This window comes from Saccopteryx bilineata, chromosome 11 (genome assembly GCF_036850765.1).
Source record: "Saccopteryx bilineata isolate mSacBil1 chromosome 11, mSacBil1_pri_phased_curated, whole genome shotgun sequence".
NCBI classification, from domain to species: Eukaryota; Metazoa; Chordata; class Mammalia; order Chiroptera; family Emballonuridae; genus Saccopteryx; species Saccopteryx bilineata.
Genome location: NC_089500.1, coordinates 17,480,414 through 17,504,382, shown reverse-complemented (window position 1 = coordinate 17,504,382; position 23,969 = coordinate 17,480,414). Strand labels below are relative to the sequence as shown.

General features: G+C 36.8%; 1 protein-coding gene across 1 annotated transcript in view; it reads left to right on the top strand.

Annotated features, from left to right (window-relative positions):
* DCC (DCC netrin 1 receptor) overlaps window positions 1-23,969 on the top strand; it is a 1,159,181-nt gene that overhangs the window by 1,044,200 nt on the left and 91,012 nt on the right. Inside the window, exons 20-21 of the mRNA XM_066246236.1 lie at window positions 8,249-8,443; window positions 14,677-14,709. Of these exons, the coding sequence (XP_066102333.1) occupies window positions 8,249-8,443; window positions 14,677-14,709 (228 nt within the window). The remainder of the gene's footprint in view (window positions 1-8,248; window positions 8,444-14,676; window positions 14,710-23,969) is intronic.

Genomic DNA, 23,969 nt, shown 5'->3' with positions numbered 1-23,969 from the left:
TTACAAAGTGGCCCCATCCTGACCAGGTGGTAGCTCAGAGCATTGGACTGGGATGCAGAGGATTCTGGTTCAAAACCCCGAGATCACCAGCTTGAGTGTGGGGTCACTGGCTTGAGCATGGGATCATAGACATGACCCCATCATCGCTGGCTTGAGCCCAAAGGTCACTGGCTTGAAGCCCAAAGTCGCTGGCTTCAGCAAGGGGGTCATTGGCTGTGCTGTAGCCCCCCAGTCAAGGCACATATGAGAAAGCAATTCAGGAAACACTAAGGACACTAAGGAGCCACAATGAAGAATTGATGCTTCTCATCTCTCTCCCTTCCTGTCTGTCTGTCCCTCTCTCTGACTCTCTGTCACAAAAACAAACAAACAAAAAAAAACACCTCAGGTTCATATTTTTAACTATTGCACTATGTTGTACTTCAACTTATTAGTATTCTACTAGTCCAAAATCAGTGATATTCAATCGATTTATGATTTATTTGAAGAGAGATTGAACATATTTTACAAGAAATATATAGAGTTTTGAAACATTGATCCAAATCAGCCATTTTTAACATTTTTCATCTCATGGCACACATACATTAATTACTAAAAAATTTTTTGCCAATCTGACAAAAAAAAGTGTAATTTTGATACATTCACACCTGATGGCTGTTGTTGTGTTGTTATCTTTTTTTTTTTTTTTTGACAATGTAAGGGAAAAGAGGTCGGTGTCCCTGACTAGTCAGGTAGTACATGTTTTAAAAATTCTTGCAACATACATGGTTGAAAATTGCTGCTCTAAATACATGCAGCATCCAACATTATTTAATATAGAAGATTGACGTAGAGAGATTGAAGGGTTAAGTCTTTAGAGATTGTTTTCTAGTTATTGCTATCTAATGGTGAAGGTTATACAGTAGTTGCTTTTTCTGTCATTTGGTACTCTACTCCAATTTCTATTCCTTTAAATTCTATTCTCTCTTTTTACTTTTGTAAAATCACCTAATCATTTTTCTTCCTACTGTTAGGCAATAGTTCAATCTTGTTAGCAGACATTTCTTCCAACTGTTCCTTAAATGTTGCCCCTAAGAACGCTGATCTTTCGATTCTCTTTGCTACTTTCCCTGGAAGAAGTTGATAGCCAGGGCTTCGGTGAATACAAATTTATGTCTTAAACCTGTAACTCCATCCGAGGATTTCTAAATATACATATATGTCCTACCTCACATTGTACATTTCCACTTACCTGTCTTATAGGTACCTCCTTCTATTACCCAATTCCCTCTCTCCCCTTCTTCCCCCTCTCTTTTATTTTTCCTCTTACCAACATAACTAGTTAAATAATTCACCGTTCTATTCAGTAATAGGTTTTAAGACCATACAGGAACGTGGACCCAGCTGGGCACTCACACTGAAATTATATTTGTCTGCATATTCTTACCTCCATCATTCCACAAGCCTCTACCATTCACCTGGTTGCCTAAATTGGAAATTTAATCATCTTAACTTCATCTTCTTTTTCTATGTAATCATGAAAGAAAATCAAATGCTTATAGTACAAGGCTGAAAATTTTATGAGAACAGATTTCAGATTCTGTCCAATGCTTTCTTTTCTAGTATCAATATTCTTAACACATAGTAGGTAATTAGTTAATATTTATTGAGCAGAATAATCCTTGAATCACTATAAAATCTATTGTTTCACTTGAAACCAATATTTCAGTTCTTCCTAATATGACACCTTTCTTAAAATGTATTAATATTAATAAAGAAAGAATAGCTGTAGCATTTAATAAGTAGTTACTATATAGTGGGTAATTTAATAGAAATACCCATGTTTATTAAGCTCTTAAAATGCATTATCACATAGCAACTTATTTTCAGATGGTAAAATCGAGACAGACTAAGCCAGTGGTTCAAAGTTACAAAGCTAATCAATGTGAAAGCTGTGACTTGAGGTCAGGTATTCTTGAATCCATTGCCTGTTATTTTGACCAAAAAAGAAGAAAAAAATGAGCCCTTCCTTCCCTGTGTATCTATTTATATATATAATTATAAGAATCAATTTTTTTTTTAAGCTGAAAAGATCTTACTGGGCTTAGCTCCTTATTGGTAGGTTCATCTTGGTCTTTGCAGTTTGTCTACCTGAGTCTTGGGACAGAATCAGTAATGAGTGACAAGAAGTATGGAAGAGGACAGAGGAGAGGAGTGGGGAAATATTAAATACTTTGACAATTTTTGCCTAGAATTATGAGCGTCTGTATAAGTGGAGTCAAAATAAAAGATGTGTGATGTTCCATTTTATATGTGTTCAGACAAATGTTATTCCAACTGTAGGAGTGCTCAGGTGCATTAGCAATCCCAGGTCTTAACACATATGACAGGATATAATACTTTATTGTATAGCCAACTGTTGTGGTAAGAGACAAAAATGATGTAAAAAGAGTAAGAAAAAATGATGAAGACAGAGAAATGACTATAGAGATACAGAAAGGTAGTAAGAAACCAATGAATTTTTTCCAACCTGTATGGTTATGTGGAAATCTGTAAGGTATAACTTTAATAATGGATTTAATGTCCCACAAATACACCAAGCTCACATAGGTAAATAAAGTTGCATGCTTTTTTCAAATGCCAGTTTTTAGTCTTTTGTTGTGTGTGTGTATGTGTGTGTGTGTGTGTGTGTGTGACAGAGACAGAAAGAGAGAGAGGGACAGATAAGGACAGACAGACAGGAAGGGAGGTAGATGAGAAGCATCAATTCTTTGTTGTGGCACCTTAGTTGTTCATTGATTGCTTTCTCATATGTGCCTTGATTGCGGGCTACAGCAGAGCGAGTGACCCCTTGCTCAAGCCAGTAACTTTGGGCTCAAGCCAGCAACCTTGGGCTCAAGCCAGTGACCATGGGGTCATTTCTGTGGTCTCACGTTCAAGCCAACAACCCCACACTCAAGCTGGTGAGCCCACGCTCAAGCCAGCAACCTCGGGGTTTCAAACCTGGGTCCTCTGTGACTCGGTCTGATGCTTTATCCACTGCCAGCTTTTAATCAGGCCAATTTTTAGTCTTGAATGATGTAATGTGTTCCTATTCCCCATATCTGCTCTCTAACTTACCAAATAAATAAATAAACAGGATTTCCCATAAGTATCAGGAACTTACTCAAATTTTTAATTTGAAATAGTTAAAACCTGATGCTCACATCTTCAACCTTACTTGGTTCTAGAATTGTCATTCTAAATGCTTAATTAAATACATTTTTAGATAGAAAAAAAGCATACTGAAGGCAAATATTCTTTTCTCATTTGATAACTGAAGAAAACTAGAAAAAAAGTATAGCTGACTGGGATGTGAACACAATTCTCCAAACTTCTAGGTTCATCATGAACTTAAAACAGACTATGAAAACTTTAACAATTTCAGCCCTGGCCGAATAACTTGATTGGTTAGAGTGTCATCCCAAAGCACAGAGGTCGCTGGTTCCATCCCTCATCAGGGCACATACAGGAACAGATCAATGTTTCTCTCTCTCTCTCTCTCTTTCTCTTTTTCTCTCTGTATTTCTCTGCCTTCCAGCCTTCCTTTCTCTCTCTCTTCCTCTCTCCCTCCTACCTTCCTACTCTCTAAAATCAATAAATAAAAATTTATTTTAAAAACTAACAATTTTATTAAATATCATGAATATAAGATGTATATTCTTCCTGTCTAGGTGATTTTATTCAATAAGTGAGTTGGTGTTTTTTTTTTTTTTAATTAAGTAGGAGGCATGGAAGCAGAGAGACAGATTCCTGTATGTGCCCCAACCAGTCAAGCCCTTTATGTTGTGATGCTATGCTGATCTGGGGTGTTGCTCCATTGCTCAGCAACCGAGCTATTTTAGCACCTGAGGTGAGGCCATGGAGCCATCCTCAGTACACGGAGCCAGCTTACTCAAACCAGCCTTGGCTGCAGGAAGGAAAAGGGGGAGGGAGAGGAGTGGAGAAGCAGATGGTCGCTTCTCCTGTGCGCCCTGACTGGGAATTGAACCTCTGACTTCTACACACCAGGCCATAACTCTACTGCTGAACCAACCTTGGCCTCACTTAGTTTAAATACCTATTGGCCCTGGCCGCTTGGCTCAGTGGTAGAGCATCGGCCTGGCGTGCAGGAGTCCCGGGTTCGATTCCCAGCCAGGGCATACAGGAGAGGTGCCCATTTGCTTCTTCACCCCTCCCCCTCTTCTTCCTCTCTTTCTCTCTCTTCCCCTCCCACAGGCAAGGCTCCATTGGAGCAAAGTTGGCCTGGGCGCTGAGGATGGTTCTGTGGCCTCTACCTCAGGTGCTAGAATGGCTCTGATTGCGGCAGAGCGATGCCCCAAGATGGGCAGAGCATCGCCCCCTGGTGGGCATGCTGAGTGGATCCTGGTTGGGCGCATGCAGGAGTCTGTCTGACTGCCTCCCCATTTCCAACTTCGGAAAAATAAAAAAAATAAAAAAAAAAACTCTTCTGTGAAGAAAATTTTGTTAGTTTATTATGAAGAATAAAATGTAATATAATATATGGCTCCTGAATTAAAGGAAGATTTTTATTCTCTTGAAAAAGCAGGACATGCACATAATAAAAGCTATAAAAAACTATTATGAATACCAGGGTCTTCTATTCAATAGATATAATTCTTTGAGGGCAAGAATGGAAATGGCTTTGGCTCAAAGAATATTAGGAGATTTGGCCCTGGCCAGTTGGCTCAGTGGTAGAGTGTTGGCCCAGCATGTGGATGTTCCTGGTTCAATTCCTGGTCAAGGCACACAGAAGCAGCACCCATCTGCTTCCCCACCCTCTCTCTCTCTCGCTTCTCTCTCTCTCTTTCTCTCTCTCTCTCTCTTTTCTCTCTTTTCCTCCTGCAGCCATGGCTCAATTGAAACAAGTTGGCTCTAGGTGCCGAGGATGGCTCCATGGCTTCTTCCTCAGGCACTAGGAAGAGCTTGGTTGCTGAGCAATAGAGCAATGCCCCAAATGGGCAGAGCATCATTTCCTAGTGGGCTTGCCAGGTGGATGCTGGTCAGGGCATATGAGAGAGTCTGTCTCTGCCTCCCTTCCCTCACTGAATTAAATAAATAAATAAATTAATTAATTAAATATCAGAAGATTTTATTGATGTTGATCATGGGTACTGAGTTATAAATAAGTGGACACCCATGAGTCAGAAACAAATATTTTATTCAATGGTACTTCACAATCCTTTTTTAATTATGGTCTTCCAATTTTAACATTAACCAGAGAGAAAAATATAACAACCTTTATAAGTTTTGCAGAATTCTTTATCTTGGTCTTTTATCTTCCTCTGAACTCTCTGCACCTTAAGATATTCATATCTGCAGCATAAATATCTCAACAAATACCAAAAATATATACAGATTCCACACATTAATTAAAGCAGTGATTTATGGCTTTGCTTAAACACAGAGATCATCTGGTGTGCAGATTACTGGGGTTACATTTAACCTATTGTATTATCTATTGCTGTGTTATAATATCACCACAAACTTAGAAGCTTCAAACACATTTATTATCTCACCATCTCTGTTGGTCAGGAATCCAAGAACAGCTTAGCTGAGTCCTTTGCTTCAGGGTCTCTTACAAGGCAGCAATCAAGGTTTTAGTTTAGACAGATGTCTCATCTGAGGCTTGACTGGGGAAATATTTGCTTCCAAGTTTATGTGCTTGTTGGCAAGGTACAGCTTCTTACTGGCTGTGGATCAGAGCCTATCCTCAGTTCCTTGTCATATGGTCCTCTCCATCTGGCAGCTTATTTCATCAAAGCCAACAAAGTAGAGTGTCTATAGAGTCTGTAGCAAGACAGAAGTTATAATCTTACATATAACACAATCATGGAAGTGATAGTTCACCACATTTGCTCTGTTCTGTTGGTTAAAAGCAAGATGTAGGTGGGTCCTGTCTATACTCAGACAGAAAGGATTATATAAAAGTGTGACTACCAGGAGATAGGGGTAATTAGGGGGCTATCAAAGACTCTATTTGCCATATGTATTAAATCTAAATGTCAACCCTGGCTGATTGGCTCAGTGGTAGAGTGTAGGTCCAGTGTGTGGATGTACTGGTTCAATTCCCAGTCAGGGCACACAGGAGAAGCAACCATTTGCTTCTCCTCCACCTCTCCCCACACTCTTCCCCTTCTTTCTTCCCCTTTTCTCTTCCCCTTCTCTCTTTCCCTCTTCTCTTCCCCTCCTCTCTTCCTGTCCCACAGCCATGGTTCAATTGGTTCAAGTGCCTTGGCCTCAGGCACTGAGAATAGCTCCATGAAATCTCTGCCTCAGGTGCTAAAAATAGCTTGATTGTAAGCATGGCTCCAGATGGGCAAAGCTTGGCCCTAGGCAGGGGTTGCTGGGTGGATCCCGGTCAGGGTGCATGCAGGATTCTGTCTCTCTATCTCCCCTCCTTTCAGTTGGGAAAGAAAATTAATGCCCTTTCTTGGAATTTATGTTTTGTAACTTGTACCCAGTCACCAAGTGATTCTTATAATTAGGCAGTCTTGGGAAAAGATGAAAGTTAAAGCAAAAGAGACGCAGGTTTCCTCACTGACCTGAATTTACTAGAAATGGACTTTTGGATTTTGGAATTTGCAGCTTCTACAGAATCACAAGGAAGTAAGATCCAGTTCATTGTCTAGAATGCATCCTCCAAACCTAAGCGTAATTCTATAAGTCACTATGGCATTAAGTGATGAATGATCAAAAATTATACAAATGTTCTTATACTTTATTGAGTGTATTGCAAAGTCTATAGAAAGAAATTCTCACTATAGGAGAAGGTTTTATATGTTAGATGTAGCCTAAACTAGACATTGGTGAATGGATAGGATTTGGAGGGGGAGAGTGAAGAATAAGAGGTAGGTGGGAATAAGTATCAGAGGGAGACCTCATGACAGTCTTCCTGGAGGAAGTGTTTGTGCTTTTATGTAGGGAGTGTGCATGGTTATTTTGGGAGGGAAGTGAATCTGAGCCAGAGAACCTTGTGACATAACCATTGAAAGATCTATGTGTGAGGGTCCCCAGTCCAAATAAGACAATCAAAGCTCAAAAGGAAGGAAATGGTGAATCAAAGATAGAGCTCTGTTTTTAAAAGTATGATTTACAAAAAGGTAGTCAATGTATAAGAATAGAACTAGGGACATTTGTGGACCATCTGTTGTAGATATCAGTGCAGAATTTTGACAGAAACAAAGGCTGGCATATATTCATGCAAAGACACCTCTGCTGAACTCTTTTACAGTTTCATCTGACAGTATAACACAAAATTATGAATTAATTTTTATAATAAAAGCAAGTGTACATATTGGCTAAATATAATGTTAGAATAGGAATATTTTTCAGGGGTACCTGGATTTATTTGGGTGCATATTAGACTATCACCAGTGAGTACCCTACTAGTATTCAAGTAACAAAGTAACATCTCCTAACACACAGGGTAAATGATAATATCAAATGATATATTATTAACATTGGAGGTATTAACTAGATAACTACACTTATCCAGAAATACCTTGTCTTTTTCTAAGTGGAATGGATTGGAGGAGATAGTATTGGATTTGTAGTATAACAGTAGAGGATATTTTCCTGGCTTTTTACCACCTAGTGTGGGTCACCCTCAACTTCGTCGTCTGTAAAAGGGGGCAACAGTGCCCCTGATGACCTCCCAGAGTTCTCACAATAATCATATATGATTCTTTATTTTTTTATAATTTTTTATTAATTTTAATGGGGTGACATTAATAAATCAGGGTACATATGTTCAAAGAAAACATCTTGAGGTTATCTTATAGTACTTTAAATATGCATGCCATTTTACTTTTCAGTGTATTTTTATTTTTTAAGCATGAGCCAAAATAAACATTACTTATTTTTGTTATTAAAGTACAGTAAAAATTATACAGACTTGTTATCTGTTTTGCATTTTTATCATATATATTAAGATAAACCAATAATCAGAATTTTTAGGCAGCAGAAACCTCACATTTTTACATCTGACAAATATTTTTATTTCTAATGCTTTACTCCATTTTTCAGGTTCTGTACACAGAAGCAATTATTTGTTTAATCCTTGCAAGATAAAAAAATCATTACTTGCCAAACCAAATAGTGTAGTTTATAGATGATGGATATATACAATAATCATTGCAAATTACACTTGGTAACATGGGTCTTTGGAAGCAGAAGTATAACAGGCTGTCAGCACACTAACAAAGTTTGCATTCATCTATTTCTGCAGCTTACATCTTGTTTTATACCTTGGACAAGAACATACCCATTGATGACTGGATTATGGAAACAATTAGTGGTGATCGGCTCACTCATCAAATTATGGATCTCAACCTCGACACTATGTATTACTTTCGAATTCAAGCACGGAATGTGAAAGGTGTAGGGCCCCTCTCTGATCCCATCCTCTTCAGGACCCTGAAAGGTTGGCCCTTTTTTCTACTATTTTCTTTCTTTTCTGATGGGATTGTTATGAGACAGTTTTGGAGTCTATGTTAGAAACTGCCCTATACCATCTCTGTTGGCAGTGTGACTACAGTGGACATTTAAAAAACATTAAAATGCACATTAACACCACAATGAGCTATTACCTCACACCTGTTAGAATGGCCATATCATCAAAAAGACAAGAGATAACAAAATGCTGGGATGGAGGTGGAGGAAAGGGAATGGGAACCCTATACATTGTTGATGGGAAAGGAAATTTAGTGGAGCCACTATGAAAAACAGTATGGAAGTTACTTAAAAAATTAGAAGTAGAGCTACTATGTGATACATCCAGCATGGATGGTATAGGATAGATTTTTTGTTATGAGAGCCAGGGGTTGGGGAGAGGGTGAATTGCAGGAAGGAAGTCAAAAGGTACAAACTTCCAGTGATAAGAAAAATAAGTACGAAGGATGTAATGTTAAGCACAATGACTACAGTTTACATTGCTGTATAATGTAGAGGAAAGTTGCTAAGTGAATATACCCTAAGAATTCTCATCACAAGGAGACTTATTTTTTTTAATTTTTATTGTATTTGAGATGATTACATGAACTAAACTATTGTTATAATCATTTCACTATATATGTAAATCAGACCCTCAAGCCATACACATTAAACTTAGACCATGATACATGTCAATTATTTCTTAATCAATCTAGGAAAAATAAGAAAAAAATTAATAATGAATTAAAATGTATCTTTCAAGTCTGAAAACTAGCATGTCAAAAAGTGATCTATTGTATCACTACATTTTCTGCCTTTCCTAGGAGGCAGACAGTTTAACAACTTTTTCTCATTTATAATCCTTTTGGAATTTTATAATTATTTTATATATATAAATTGGTCCCATTAAAAATATAATGAAACTCTGTAGCCATTTTATATAAAGGGAAATTTTAAAAAGCACTGAATTATGTGAATGGCGTACTCTTGCCAACTTCAAATATTTCCTTTTGGGAACTATTGTCCTTCTGTATTAAAGGATATTTTGATATGACAAGACAGAAAACGTCAAACAAAATGAATGTGTTTATTTTAAGGATCAAGGTCAGCGACAATGAAAATAAAAATTGCAGAATGATTGGAAGAAAACCCATATGCACACAAGAATAAAAATCAGCACTCAATTTAAGGATAGTTAAATGTTTATACAGAAAAACACTAAAACCCAGGAAAAGTAACTACATCAAAATAATCGTCATATACATATTTTTTAAAAAAAGATGGCTATTACTCTTCTGGAGGACAAATGGTTTCAGGAGCCTCTGTTATTCAGCAATGGAAAATAATTCAAATGTTGCATAGTTGGTATTTAAAGATAGATAGTTAAGACATGACGTGTCCTGTTCTAAGGAGGGATACATGGTTCTTAAATCTGTGACCACATTATGCTTCTATATCTGGCTGAGAAACTTGATACTACATGATGGCTAACAACTGAAAAATTAGAAACACATGTCTGACATTTCACCCAGTCATGTGACATACTAAAAGGAAGAGTTTGTTCTAAAACTTTACAATCTATTTCCCAATTCTCCTAGGAAAGGTAACCTAATCAATAGTGGACTTTTGAATTCTGTGAGTGAACTATTCAAAAGCCGGATTTGGTGACAGCTAATGTGAGGTTTTGCCAGAATCACACAAACAAGCATTCAGCCGGATCCTGCATGACAGTTCTTAATGACAGAGTAGAAGCTGGGAGGGAGGCAGGAGGGAAGGAGCTAATCTTTGTCTATCCAGGTTTTTAGGACTTCATGTCTAAATCAGGTTTCACTCCAAATGAGCAATCGAAAGGAAACTGGTTATCCATTTTGTGGGAGCATGAAATGTAACTAGATAATGTTTCACAAATGCTTCGTCTTTATCTACAGACAAGTGCCAAATTAATTTCATGCTCGCAAAGTGTGCCAACTGAGCTCAGGGAGGGCTTAAAAATGACTTAAGGCATCCAAATGTAGTAAGCAGCGGAATGATGAGTTATCACAGGATTTACAGGCCCACACTGATCATCATCCTGTGGATTGTTTAATGAACTCTATCTCATTTGGTACTGTTTACCCTAACTACCCTAACTCATCTATTAAATGATCTTCAGAATTAAAAACAAATTCGGGAATTTGTTATAAGTCATAGCAGTCCAAAAGAATCAGTTCTGATATCCTAATTGGGATATTTAATATTGTTACCCGAACTGTGTCATGCTACATTAATAGCTAATTAAATTTTTTAAACAAATCTTGTTCATATATAGCAAACTAAATAATAGATGTTTTGAGTGCACCATAAATTACTTAGAAATATTTATATTGCCTGTCTTTATCAGTAGTTGATATTGTACGTGCATGTATCTTAACATGTCACCTACAATGGCAAATGTTGCAAGGTAAATCAATTACTCATCATGAGAGATATGAAGCCACAATAAACCAAACCTACACTAAAGACATAAAATCACACTATTGCTCCCTGATTTAAGATTTTCATTTTCCAAAGCTGCTTCAAAACATAAAGCCTCTGTGCACCAGAGTGTGTCTTTATTCGAAAGAAGTGAAGGTTTACCTGTTATCTTGAAGCTGGGAAATTCATAGTAGACTACTGAGTAACAGGCAAGTGCTTTATACAACCACGCCCCCCCAAGGCAGGTGTTCACAGCTTCAAATTCTTTCATATTCTGTCTTTGCAAAGATAAACACATTTTCCGCTAGAGACTAGAGTTTTGTCATTTTTGGTTTTAGGCACTTTCCAGAGAGGTATAGGAAACTCAATCAATAATCACCAGTTAATTAAAAAAGACACTTATAATTAAAAATGGGATTAAGTTATTATACTCTTATGTACATTGTATATGTGATGTATCTGTCTCTTTTCTTGAAATGTTAATTAAAAGACTCTTGAACTTGATTCTCTGACCCCATAGGACTCTGCAAATACCTACCTCCCTTCCATAAACCTTCCTCATTACAATACCTGCACACTGTCGAACCCTTGGGAGATAAACGAGTCACATCTATCTCTGTCTATCACATGGGTTGTTTTTTTCAGTAAAGTAAGTTTCTTCATGTTGGCCTGTCAGTGAATAGGGAAGAAGGAAGGAGTAGACCAGTGAGGGTTTCTGTGGGAGGCTGGAGCCATCTCCTACATGCAGACGCATGGTGTGTTCTCTGGGCATCCTTACTCATCGTTCTGAAATGTGCATTTCTCCCATCCAAAATATAGAATTGAAAGCTCTGTACCAGAATAAAATAGCACAAAAAGCTTTAGTCTTCAAACTATTTTGTGACAAAATACATAATTTTCTTGACAAATGACAGGAGCCATTAACAAACCTAGGTACAAATTTCAATATGTACTTTTAAGCCATTATTTGCCTTTAATAGCAAAGAGTAACTATTAGAATATATTTGGTACTTGTTGGGAAATATTATTTAATAGATAACCTTTATTGAGTCATTTGAAGTTTCTCAAGTTGTATTTAGTCCAGATTTGCTAACACCAAAACAAATCCATAAGATAAAATAGTTGTCAGATTGTCCACAATAACATACAGCTAGTGCTCAACTTATGACCACGATTGGTTCCGACAGACTGGTCGTAACATGATTTGATTGTAAGTTGAGTAGGCTATATGTACAGTACTTTGAAATGATGTTATAAAAATCTTTAAGTCATATTTTATCATAATTTTCTTTCATTATTGTTATATATCATAATTTTCTTGTTCATTTTATGCCAGTTGTATCATCTCTACACCATTTTCTTATTTTTACATTCATCAGGTTTAAGTAAAACACTGCATTACCAGTACAACTGGTTTAATATTTGGAAAGACAATTTCCTCTTGGTAGACATCTTGGGAGGGGTTTGATGAAAAATATCCAAGACACAAAACACACATTGCTGTACCGAGTCTAGGATAACAGTTGAAATGGTGCACACAGAGCTGGTACTGCTGCCAGAAGCTGGTCCACACTGTCTTACACCCAGTTGGGCAACGCTTGCACTGCCAGATGCGGAGCAGTCGTGGCTAGCGATTGTGGTCGTAAAGTCAAATGGTCGTAAGTTTGCATAGGTCGTAAGTCGATTCAATATTTGTACATTTATTTGTCACTTGCTAAAAAATTGCTTAAACTACAAATAATGCATGTATATAATTAAAGACAAAGGGAGAGATAAAAAATGAAAATGAGATGAGATTTTTAAAAATATTATTCTGAATAGTTTTTTCCTAAACATGTGATACTGATTATGGTAGTTTCTCAAGTTTATCTTTCTGACTACTAAATGTTTACCTTTCCTAGATCGTGTGGTTACATATGATCCTCACATATCTTTCCTCATTCTTATTGTAAAAACAATATGCCATTTCCTATAATATAGTGTCCATCCCTAAAAGCTAAATTAGGTTCCTATCCCTGTGTATAAAGTACAATTAATTCAGTTGCCTATCAAAAGCTCCTTTCATCAACAACCCCCTAATACTAATAAAATGTATTTTGAGGAGTCTTTAGTCTTCAATGAGAAATGGGAAAGAAAATCAAGACAAAATTTAAATTATAATGATTAGCTTAGAGAAGATTAGATTAGATGGCCTGGAGAATTTTTAAAAATGTTTAATCTTGAGAAGATACAAAGATATTTATAAAATTTATATAAAGTTTGGAAAATCTTAATGTAATAAGCATTTTTTGGTATACTATTTTTCAAAGAGTCATGCAGAATTCAGTCTACTTTTTATTAAGATACCTTTTCTAGTTTACCCCTTTTCCTTGAATATGTCTACATATTACTTTAACATAAAAGAAATAGTGAGTGATCTCTTTTGGAAATTTATTCTTTTATGGTGTGACATTATGAACATTATTCATCTTAAAGAGGCTTTTGTTAACAGCATCCTTAAGTATTAAGATTCTGTGCATTATTTTGGACAAAGATTTGTGTTCTTTAATTTAGAAAAGAAAGGGCTACCACCTGTAGGACTTTAAGTTATTTTTCAAACAATGATGATGGCTTTGCAATGAAACTGCCACACATAATGAAAGAACTGACCGGGTGATAGGTTGCGACTCATGGGCATGCTATTAATTTTTTTCTCTTTGTGAATTTAACTGGGGCATATACAAGAAGCAAATCGACAAGTGTAGGGGCCTGTGTGGCAAGCTTGACTGCAATTCAGTGAGTTAAATATGCCCAGAAGACTCAAAACTGAAAGATAATCAAGGAGAGATGATATAATTCTAATTGATGGAGACTTACAAAGAGCTACATTGGTCAAAATGTTGTATCACAATTTCTAGAAAAGCAATGATACTAGAGATTTACTTCCTATATAGTTATATCTGGTTAACAGAAAATAAGCCGCCTTTTGAAGATATTTAGAGATATTTTTAAATTTAAAACAAAAACAAACATAAATACAAACAATAGAGTAGTGGTTACCAGAAAGGACAAGAGGTGGAGAAGGGCAAAATATGTGTAAAGGGGGTCAAATATAGGGTGATGGGTGGAAATCAGACTTTTGGTGGTGAGCACACTATAGTGTGTATAGATATCTAATTATAATGTATACCTGAAACTTTTATAATATTATTAACCAATGTACCTCAGTAAAAATAAAAAATAACAAGGATAATAAAGTCATTTTTCAAGAATATTATTCATTACTCAACTGAAGTGAACACCTCAAGAATTTTCTTCACAAGGTCTAAAAATTTATCAAACCATTCAAATTAAGCCATATTTATGATATTTTATTATTTTACCCTATTCATGTGAGAATTGGTTAAGTTTCCTTTTTTGTACAAATCAAAAGACAGTGAATACAAGCAAATAGTTTTCTTAAGACATTGATAATTACTTGGTAAATACATGCATTTTTATTGTTATTGTATCTTTAATTAAACTTGTATGATAATTATTCCGAGTTTATTTTTAGAGGAATGTGAAAATTAACATATTTTAAGGACACATTTATACAACAAAAACATTTTCAGTTTTTCCTCTAATTATTTTAATAGAAATAATTACATTATCCTTGATTTCTTTTCAATTTAATTTCATTATGGCATTGACCTTGATATGAGAACTTGCTAACAAAATCTCTTGATTTGAAATGTCAGCTTTCTTGCTGGGAATTATCAAAATCTAACAATATTTCTTTTTCCCCCACAGTGGAACACCCTGACAAAATGGCTAATGACCAAGGTATGGTGGCTCAATCTGTCATTTTCCCCCCTCCTTGAATAAATCCCGTCTATAAGACATGTCAGTTATTATTTTGTACTTCTCTTTTCACCTGGCCAGCACACCTGATGAAGCCAACTCTGGCGTGATAATTAATCTTGTTAATGAAGTTCTGCTTGGATGGGGCTGAGACTCTGATAGGAAAGATGTAAATTTTCCTGAGAGGAAATTGTTTTGTCTCTATTCTGAAGGACCAATTAAAATGTCAAGTTTCTTTGTATGAAATAAATTTTTAGTCTGTGTGTGCACTTCTGAACAATTCATATTAAGTATAATTAAGCTCAGCATAATTTTCAAGCTACTCTTGCACCCTTTTTCACGAGCGGTGGATTAAAGTTCTGTAGCTCTATAGAGAAAACCCATAAATCTTGCGTGGTTTTCCTCTGCAATGAGCTTCTTGCAATGGATGAAAACAAAGTTAGGTCAACTCTTTTAGGGCATTGCTCTCGTTCATTTTGAAGCCCGAGAGCTCTCATTCCTTGAATCAGAAGCTGGATTGACTTGGAGTATTTTATCCTCTTTCCACTCTTTTGCTAAAAGCTGGCTTGTATGGAGAAATGGGGATAGTTTACACAAATAAAAATGGCGATAAATAAGAATTATCCATCATCAACTCATAGGTAGATAGGAATTTGCTATTGCCATGATTCATAGAGTGGAAAATTAGAATTCCATTATTTTTACACTAAGGATGATTAGTAGAATGCTAGAGGAGAAAATGAGTAGTTTGTGAGTTTAATTTTCTTTTTTCTTTTTTTGAGGTGTCATATTCTTTAAAGAAGGAAGAGTTTGATGATACTTATAACTGGTTATACTCACTGTTGGTATTTGTTGGTCCAGAATCTATAGCTTGTGTGTTTGTTTTCTGTTTTAGTCATTTACAGTCAGTAGAACCTATCTGCAACCATCATGTCTCCTAAGGCTCTATGTTGTTGATTCGGGGAAAACATTTTTGAAAAGAATACTTATTATCTTTTGACAAATATTAAGCATTTGTGGTTAGTAGGGCTCACTAACAACAGAAAGTTGCCTGTATGAGTGGTATTTTATTTTAATTTTTTGGAGAGACAGGAAAAGAGAGAGAGAGGCAGAGGGAGAGGCAGATAGAAACAGAGAGAGAGAAACATCAATTTGTTGTTTTACTTATTTATGCATTCACTAGTTGATTCTTGTATGTGCCCTGACCAGGGATCGAACTGGCAACATTGGCTTATCAGCAGGACGTTATATAACCAGTTGAGCTAACTGGCTGGGCCTCATGTGTGGTATTTTAGTCAATGATCCTGTGTTCAGGTTTAACTCTGAGTCTTTATACCATGCCTCTGCTTATGAGAACATGGCTAGGGTTTCACATGGAGAGTAACAGAAATGACAGACGTACAGAAATGTCTAGCCAGGGTTAACAATTCCATTAATTGCCTACTGCTTCTGCTTACTTCCACTTAAAATATGTTCATAAGATCAATATCTACCAAATAGTAAGATTTGTAAAACTGTTACTGATGAGTAATCATCAGTTAGTATATATTTACTTAGGTAAATTAAATATTAGTGCTGGTCAAATCTGAAGCTGGAATAATTAACAGAAGTGATTTTATTATTTAAATTACAAAATTGTTAAAACAACCTCTCATACCTTTTTTAACTTAAATGAATTTGGAACTTCTATAGGCATATAACTCCTAATTTTTGAAATTATATTTAGGAAATATATATATATGTGTGTGCGTGTTTATATATTTATAAGTATGTATAAATATATATGTATAAGTATGTATAAATATATATAGAGAGAAAGATTATATATATAATAGAGAGAGAGAGAAGCCACTTGGGTAATGAAATGCTCAAACTTCTCTATAAAAGGATTTCCAGTTGTCTCTGGACTCCTTTTCATTTTTTTTTTTTTTTTGCTGTTATTTTGAATGAACTGTTTTTTAAATATTATTTAAGCTACCAAAATACATTTTGTAAAAGAAGAGAGACTAAATTATTCTCCAGTTGCTCTACACACACTCTTGATGGATTTTACTCAGATTTTCAGTTTGACAGTGTAATCTGATCAATTATCAGGAACAAAAGGAATTCCCAGAAATTATTGCCATTGACTGAGTCAGTTAATATCATTGGGCAATTGTTCTTTTTCTACATCTAATATTACTTAGAAATAGTCTGCCGCATATTATACCACATGGTATCTTAATCAATCACAGCTGGTATACAGTTGATCAAAATGATAGGGTCGATGTTATATAATTCAATGGTTATAAGTAATATCTTTACATTTTTATAAAGAAGGCATAAAAATTTTTCTAGTCATCAAAAGCTTTTTCTAAACAAAATCAGTCATCTGGGTTGATGACCAAGTATATGAAAAATTACCCAGAGGAAATATCCCTCTAAGATTGATGAAAACAGTAGGGAGAAACTGTCCTGTTTCTACTCTCGGCACATAGCAGACCAGTTGAATATGCTTTACTGTGCCTGCTGTTAGACCAATTTGCCCCTTCCCACAGCTAAATGATCCCACTTTTTGTCATATTTATGACAGGTTCTAAATTTATGTTGAGAGAAAATTCCCTCTAAGAGAGAATTTTAGCACCCTGAGTCAAAGTTAACTCTGCAAAGATGAACCCTGCATAGACTTTATCCTATATGAGAGAAAATGAGAAAAGTTTAGATTGTTTTAAAAAAAAAAAACTTTTGTAGGCTCGGTCATAGTAACTTTCTCTTATATTCAAAAATCTGCCCTGGAGAACATTAATGTGAAAAGAAAAAGTCAGATATATTTGAATCAGTTGTGGATTTGAGGGAAATACTTTCTCCTGAGTTAAGTGACAGATTTTACATGGCTCTCTCTTTGCTATTCTCTGCTTATAAATTGTTTCTCTCTAGTATGTATTTGCTAAACCCTCTAGTCTTAAGCTGCTCTATAATACCCCCTTTTCATAGACCCTTACCTCTTGTCCCACGTCATCTTAATTATTATTTTATTTTATTTTTCTCTTACAAGCACATGTGGCCAAAGTAATTATGAGATTTTAGAGATGAACCAGTTTAATTTTTTGGAGGGTCAGGTAGGTCAGGGAAATTGTATGAGACCTGTGAAGCAGATGCTCAGTATTAGGGCTTTTTAAATCCATATTTTGGTAAAAACCCTGTCAATCCTTTGTGTCTAGATGGGCATGTATAATGTTAAAAAGAACTCTTCTGAAGCTCTTATTGTCACTCCCTGTTCTAAGAGCTTAACATTAAATTAAGCTTTTGGATGAGCTATTGACTCATAATACTGTTAGAGAGATACTATTGCTGTCTCCATTTTGGAAAATGTTTAAGTGACTTGCCTATAAACACGTAGCTAGCAAGTAGCATGGCCATGATTCAACTGGAGATAACTGTGTTCCAAAAACCCTGCTTTAAGAACTTTAAGTATATTCATCACATGTATGTTATACACACACAGGTACACATAAACACACTTTTAATATATATCTAAAAAGTTTCTGTATCTAAAATTTGTGTATGGATAGTTTCTCAGTATCAGCCTTTCTTTCCCTGACTCTGTGAATAGTCTGAAACCAAGGCATAGAGCTTTTAGTCTGATGTCACCTTGTAATGGGAACACACAGCGCTGACTTTATATGATCCCAATAGTTCTTTATGTCAGGAAACACAGGGAGGGTGCTAATTCCACTGTCATAGTCAACTCAGGAGGCTGATATAAAATACCAAAGTTGGGGCAGGTTATACAACAGAAATTGATTTTCTCACAGTTCTGGGGGCCGAAAGTCACATTAAGGTCTGGCCATAAGAGCTCTGGCCCTAGCCTGACCAGGCAGTGGCACAGTGGATAGAGTGTTGGACTGGAACGCAGAGGACTCAGGTTCAAAACTCCAAGTTTGTCAGCTTGAGTGCAGGCTCATCTGGTTTGAGCGAGGCTCACCAGCTTGAGCCTAAGGTTGCTGTCTTGAGCAAGGGGTCACTTTGGTCTGCTGTAGCCCCTAGTCAAAGCACATATGAGAAAGCAATCAATGAACAACTAAGGTGCCACAACGAAAAATTGATGCTTCTCATCTCTCTCCCTTCCTGTTTGTCTGCCCCTATCTGTTCCTCTTTCTGTCTCTCTGTCTCTGTCACACACACACACACACACACACACACACACACGCAGCTCTGGTCCTGGATTGCAGACATCTCCCTTGATGTGTTGTCCTCAAGTGGCAGGCAAAGCATGAGCTCTCTCAAGTCTCCTCTTATAAGGACACTAATCCTATTGGATTAGGGCTCTGTCCTTATGACCTCATTTAACCTTAATTTCTTCCATAAAGGCCCATATCTCTAAACACAGTCACATTGGGTATTAGAAATTTATCATATAAAATTAGGGTTTGGGGGAAACCCAAGTCAAGTTCATAGCATCCATTTTCAAAAGGAAAATTGTTCTTTCTTTCACTGATTATCTTCCCAGGTTTTCAGATGAGAAAGCAGAAGGTGATGTTTTGCCAAGTGTCAAAAAAATATAGTTGTGAATGGAGTTGGAACCCAGACATGTTTCTCTCTGACTCCCAGAGTATATAGTCTTCCACTGCAGATTGCTGTGATACTTATAAAAAAAATGGCTTTTTTTCTCCTACAATTAACTTAAACTTAAACTTTTAGAGCTTCTCAGAGATGCATTTATGAAAGTCTGTTGTTTGGGGATTGCATTAAGGATAGTTGTAATTATGAAATATGATAAATTCTCAAAAATTATTATTAGATCAAACTTTTAATCTTAAAAGATTGCTTTCACATCCTTATATTCTATTAATCCTCAAATAATGAACTTGAGTTTGAAGTGTTTATGAGTAAAAATTGGTCATTCTTAACCAGAGCATCAAAATGGGATTGTATACCCCAAAGTCTAGTTACATCCTGCCACCATGTATGACCTCCTATGTGACTTTTGACATGCACTAACCTCTCTCAGTATACTGACTGTAAAACAATGACTTCAGCCCAAATTATCTCTTAGGTTTTTTTTCAAGATTTAAGATGATCAAGTTTTAGGATTGGTCCTGGCCAGTTGGCTCAGCAGTAGAGCGTCGGCCTGGTGTATGGATGTCTCGGATATGATTCCCAGTCAGGACACACAGGAGAAGAGTCCGTCTGCTTTTCCACCACTCCCCCTCTCCCTCTTGCTTCTCTCTCTCTCTCTTCCCCTCCTGAAGCCATGGCTCAATTGGAGCGAATTGGCCCTGGGCACTGAGAATGGCTCCATGGCCTTACCTCAGGCACTAAGAAGAGCTTGGTTGCTGAGCAATGGAGCTACACCCCAGATGCATAGAGCATCACCTCCTTGTGGGCTTGCAGGGTGGATCTTGGTTGGGGCGCATGCATGCATCTGTCTCTGCCTCCCCTCTTCTCAGTGAATGAAAATTAAAAAATAAGTAAAAATTAATTTAAAAAGAAGTTTTAGGATTGGTGTTAGAATAAAAAACTTAAGCATAGCATCTTGCATAGCATAGCACTTCACGTTTTTAGCATTCCTGTGATACGTCACTCTTCTGGGCACTGTACATGTCCTATCATATTTAATTCTCATAACATTCCTACAGATGTAGAAAATGAAACACAGAGAGGTTAAAATTTGCCCAAACTCTCACAGTATGTAAGTGGCTAGGGCGAGATGCACTCCCAGGCTAACTAACCTGAGAATGTCTTCTCTGAACCACTGAATAGTTTCTGGAAATGCAGTGAGTTAATTGACTCCTACTTTGTTATCAAGAAGTAAAACTTAAATGGCTTCATGTAAGTTCACCTGGTTTTAAGGCCTTGCCTTTTCTCAGTAGGGTGTTCAGGCAAGGTGCTTAACACTACACCTGCCATTTTACACGCCAATGGCTTTAACCTCATAAATAAACAAAATAAAAATGTAAATTGTTTCCAATTTCAGGAAAATTGGTGTTTTCAAGGCAGTCTAGTCAACCTTGGAATTTAGTTAATGTGTAGTCCAAACTGCAAGATTTGGATTAAAGCAGCAGGGCTGATATTTGAAAAATTGAAACCCTTTGCATCTTTTGGTGGAAGACATTTCATTGGGAATTAAAACCTCCTTTGCCCCACGATTGTGCATAGTTTTAACTCACTTTACTATTCAAGTGCTTGTTTCATCCCTTTGGAAAAGTACTTCTCACCGGTGCTTCTCTCAAGTCGAAAATTTGGCATCTTAGAAATTATGACAGATGGAAAAGTAGCAAAAAAAAAAAAAAAAAAAAAAAAGACTAGTGTGCTTTTAATAACTCATCTGGGGTACTTCAGCGTGTTCCCAGCAAGCAGTCGTGTAGCTGCTTCAGTCAACCTCTCAGGAGTCTTTATGTTCTAATAGGTAACTTCGAAAGAAAACAACATGCTCACTGCTCATAAGAATTGATGCAATTCATGGGATAATTGTAACTTTCTAAGACCTGAAAGGTAGATGTTTTTGTTAACAAGACCTCCAAAAGAATTTTGAAATTAGTTCTTTTTGTAAGATATATAGTGTTGTTGAATATGCTTCTTTGCTATAGACATTAGTCAAATACCAGCTTCCTAACTGTATTCTCTGCCCACTTCTATCTGTCCCAGACTCTACCTCTTGAATTTTCATTCTGAAACACAGGTGGTTCACTGCTGCTTACAGAATGAGGTCAGTTCTTTGACATCAAGGCCCAGGCTATCTGACCCCAACTTCCCCCTTCTAGCCTCATAACCAGTATATCCCTCCATATATATCACAGTTCATCAGTAAAAATCCACAGATCATTCTGGGGAAACTTTGTTTTTACAGCTTTGTGCTCTAACTGGTACCATTCCATCCAGCTTTTATTTCTTTTCCAGATAAAGTCTTCATCTTCCTTTCCCAGTCTATACTTAATTTTCAAGAAGCTTTTCTTTTCTTTCTAGTCTTTTATTCTGCTGTGTATCCCTAACATCTGACTTATCCATTGCCATATTATGCAGTCTTTAATGTTTGCTATTTATAGTCGCAAACTTTTGGCCAGGTTGTAAATCCCTTGATGGCAGATGACTGGTCTGATTCCTTCCTCCCATTTCTAATTGTGTCCAGTTTCTAACTGTGAATGGATCATATCATTGATGCCAGATAAGTGTTTGCTGAAGTGAATTATGCCACAGATCTATCGGGAAGCAGCAGTCACAGAAGAATCTAGAAAAATAGACTTTACCATCTAATCAAAAGTATAGTTTGGAGAACCTAAAAGGAATAGTGCTTATGACTGTAGAGCCTGCATGTTACTGACCTTGGGGGACAGGAGAAAGATGTGAAAACATCTTTCCAATAGGGAAAAGTATCTTCAATATTCATCCATCAAATTAAAGCTCAACAGAAAAACAAGTTCTTTGTGACCGAGGAAATGGTGGTCCCATTCATAGAAAAGTCTGACCTTGTGTGCCTTTTTCTTGACCTCCACCCTTCCTGTCATTTCTTGTTAGCATAATATTTAAAGATTTGCATCTCACAGCTGCAATTCTGAGAACAGAAAGGAGAAGATCGGAACCACTAAGTGCTGATGAGATTTTGAAATTTCGAATGTGCTATCTGAGCAGAATTGTACTCACTTTTGACAACTGGCTGGTAACTGTACCTAGCCCTGTGCTGCAGGTGACAAAGCACAGGAAAGGAGCACAGCTCCGGGGTCCCGTGTAAAGAAGCATGTGATATGATTGGGGGGGTATACAAACACTCTCAGCCCAGTTTGGAAAACATGACATGCTACATCATGAGAAATTACCATGGGGAAGTAGCAGAGAAGATGTCTTAAAACCCATGGCTGGACTTTAAATACATGAGTAGGACTTGAATCAACACAAATGACCACAAAGAGAAGGATTACTTAACCTTTATTTAGAGAAGGCCTAGAATGGGGAAACGAAGTCAAGCACCTGTTCAAAGAGGAAGAATTGCGGGACACGTTCAGGAGACAATCGGCCCTGCTGTGCAGAGCAGTGCACTAAGATGGAGGTCAATGGGAATGGGCTTTTGCTGATGGTTTCTGCTCTAACACAGCACTTCTCAGGCTCCCTTGCTTTATGGCACATCCAAGTACCTACTGTCCACACTGGCCACTGAAGACCAGCATGCTCCCCTAGATGTGAGCCCTGCTAACCCCATTCACCACCCGCTTTGGGGGGATAGCGGGGCAGGGGAGGAAAGGAAGATCTGGAACAGAGCCTCAGTCTGTCATCTTCAAAGAGTTTTCCTAGCTGTTTTGGTCCACTTCTGCTATACCTTTTATGAAGTGTCACCTTCTCTTGTCCCAGTGCTTTGTGTGGTGACAAACTGAACTATTTCCTTTTGCTTTCAAAGTGTCTTTTGCTTTATGTGTCCTATAGAGAATGGACCTACCACCCCAGGCCACAGCCATATACCTAAACCTGTGCATTCATTCACATATCAGGACCAACTCTAAGAAGCCTTTTCATTTCTGTCCAACACTCTCCCCATTCCTTTGTACACTTATCAATTCACCCACTAATGGTAAAATAGAGTTAGGCAGATTCAGCCACCTAAATGAGTAAATTAGTTAGTCTTTCTGAGCTGCTTACTTATCTGTATAATGGAGCTAATAATGTCTGCCTCATGGATTTATAATTAATATTAGTCTCACCCTATTTATTGTAACAGTCTCTTCTAATTAATTTGTTCTTCACAACTCAACCAGAATCTTTCTAAAATACACATTTAATTGAGTCACTTTTCTACTTAAAATACCTCAGTGAATTTATTTACTACAAGATAAATTCTAGACTCTTCAGTAGAGTATATAGGGAGTTTTCTGATTTTACCCTTGCTTGTCTTTCTAAGCTTTGCTTTTTTTCTTCTCTACCTGATAAAACCTTTACTTCTCCTTTGATTGTCAATTCAAATGTCATGCCTGAAAAGCCTTTCATCATTTTTCTAGGTGGAAAATAATCAATTAATCTATTTTTCCATTGTGCCACTACCTTAAAGTTTTTCTTTGTAACTTTTGAATATCACGATGTGGTTATTATTAATCACTTAACATTTCCCTCTCCTTTACTTATGAGCTTCCACAATAGTCATTTTATATCCCTAATGCTTAGAACAGTGGGTCCACTCAACACATCTGTTGACAAGATTGATGGATCATGGACGGACTCATGAATGAAGAAAGTTTGTGCCCCAACAGTGTTGTTATTGACACGTAACAGTAGTGCAG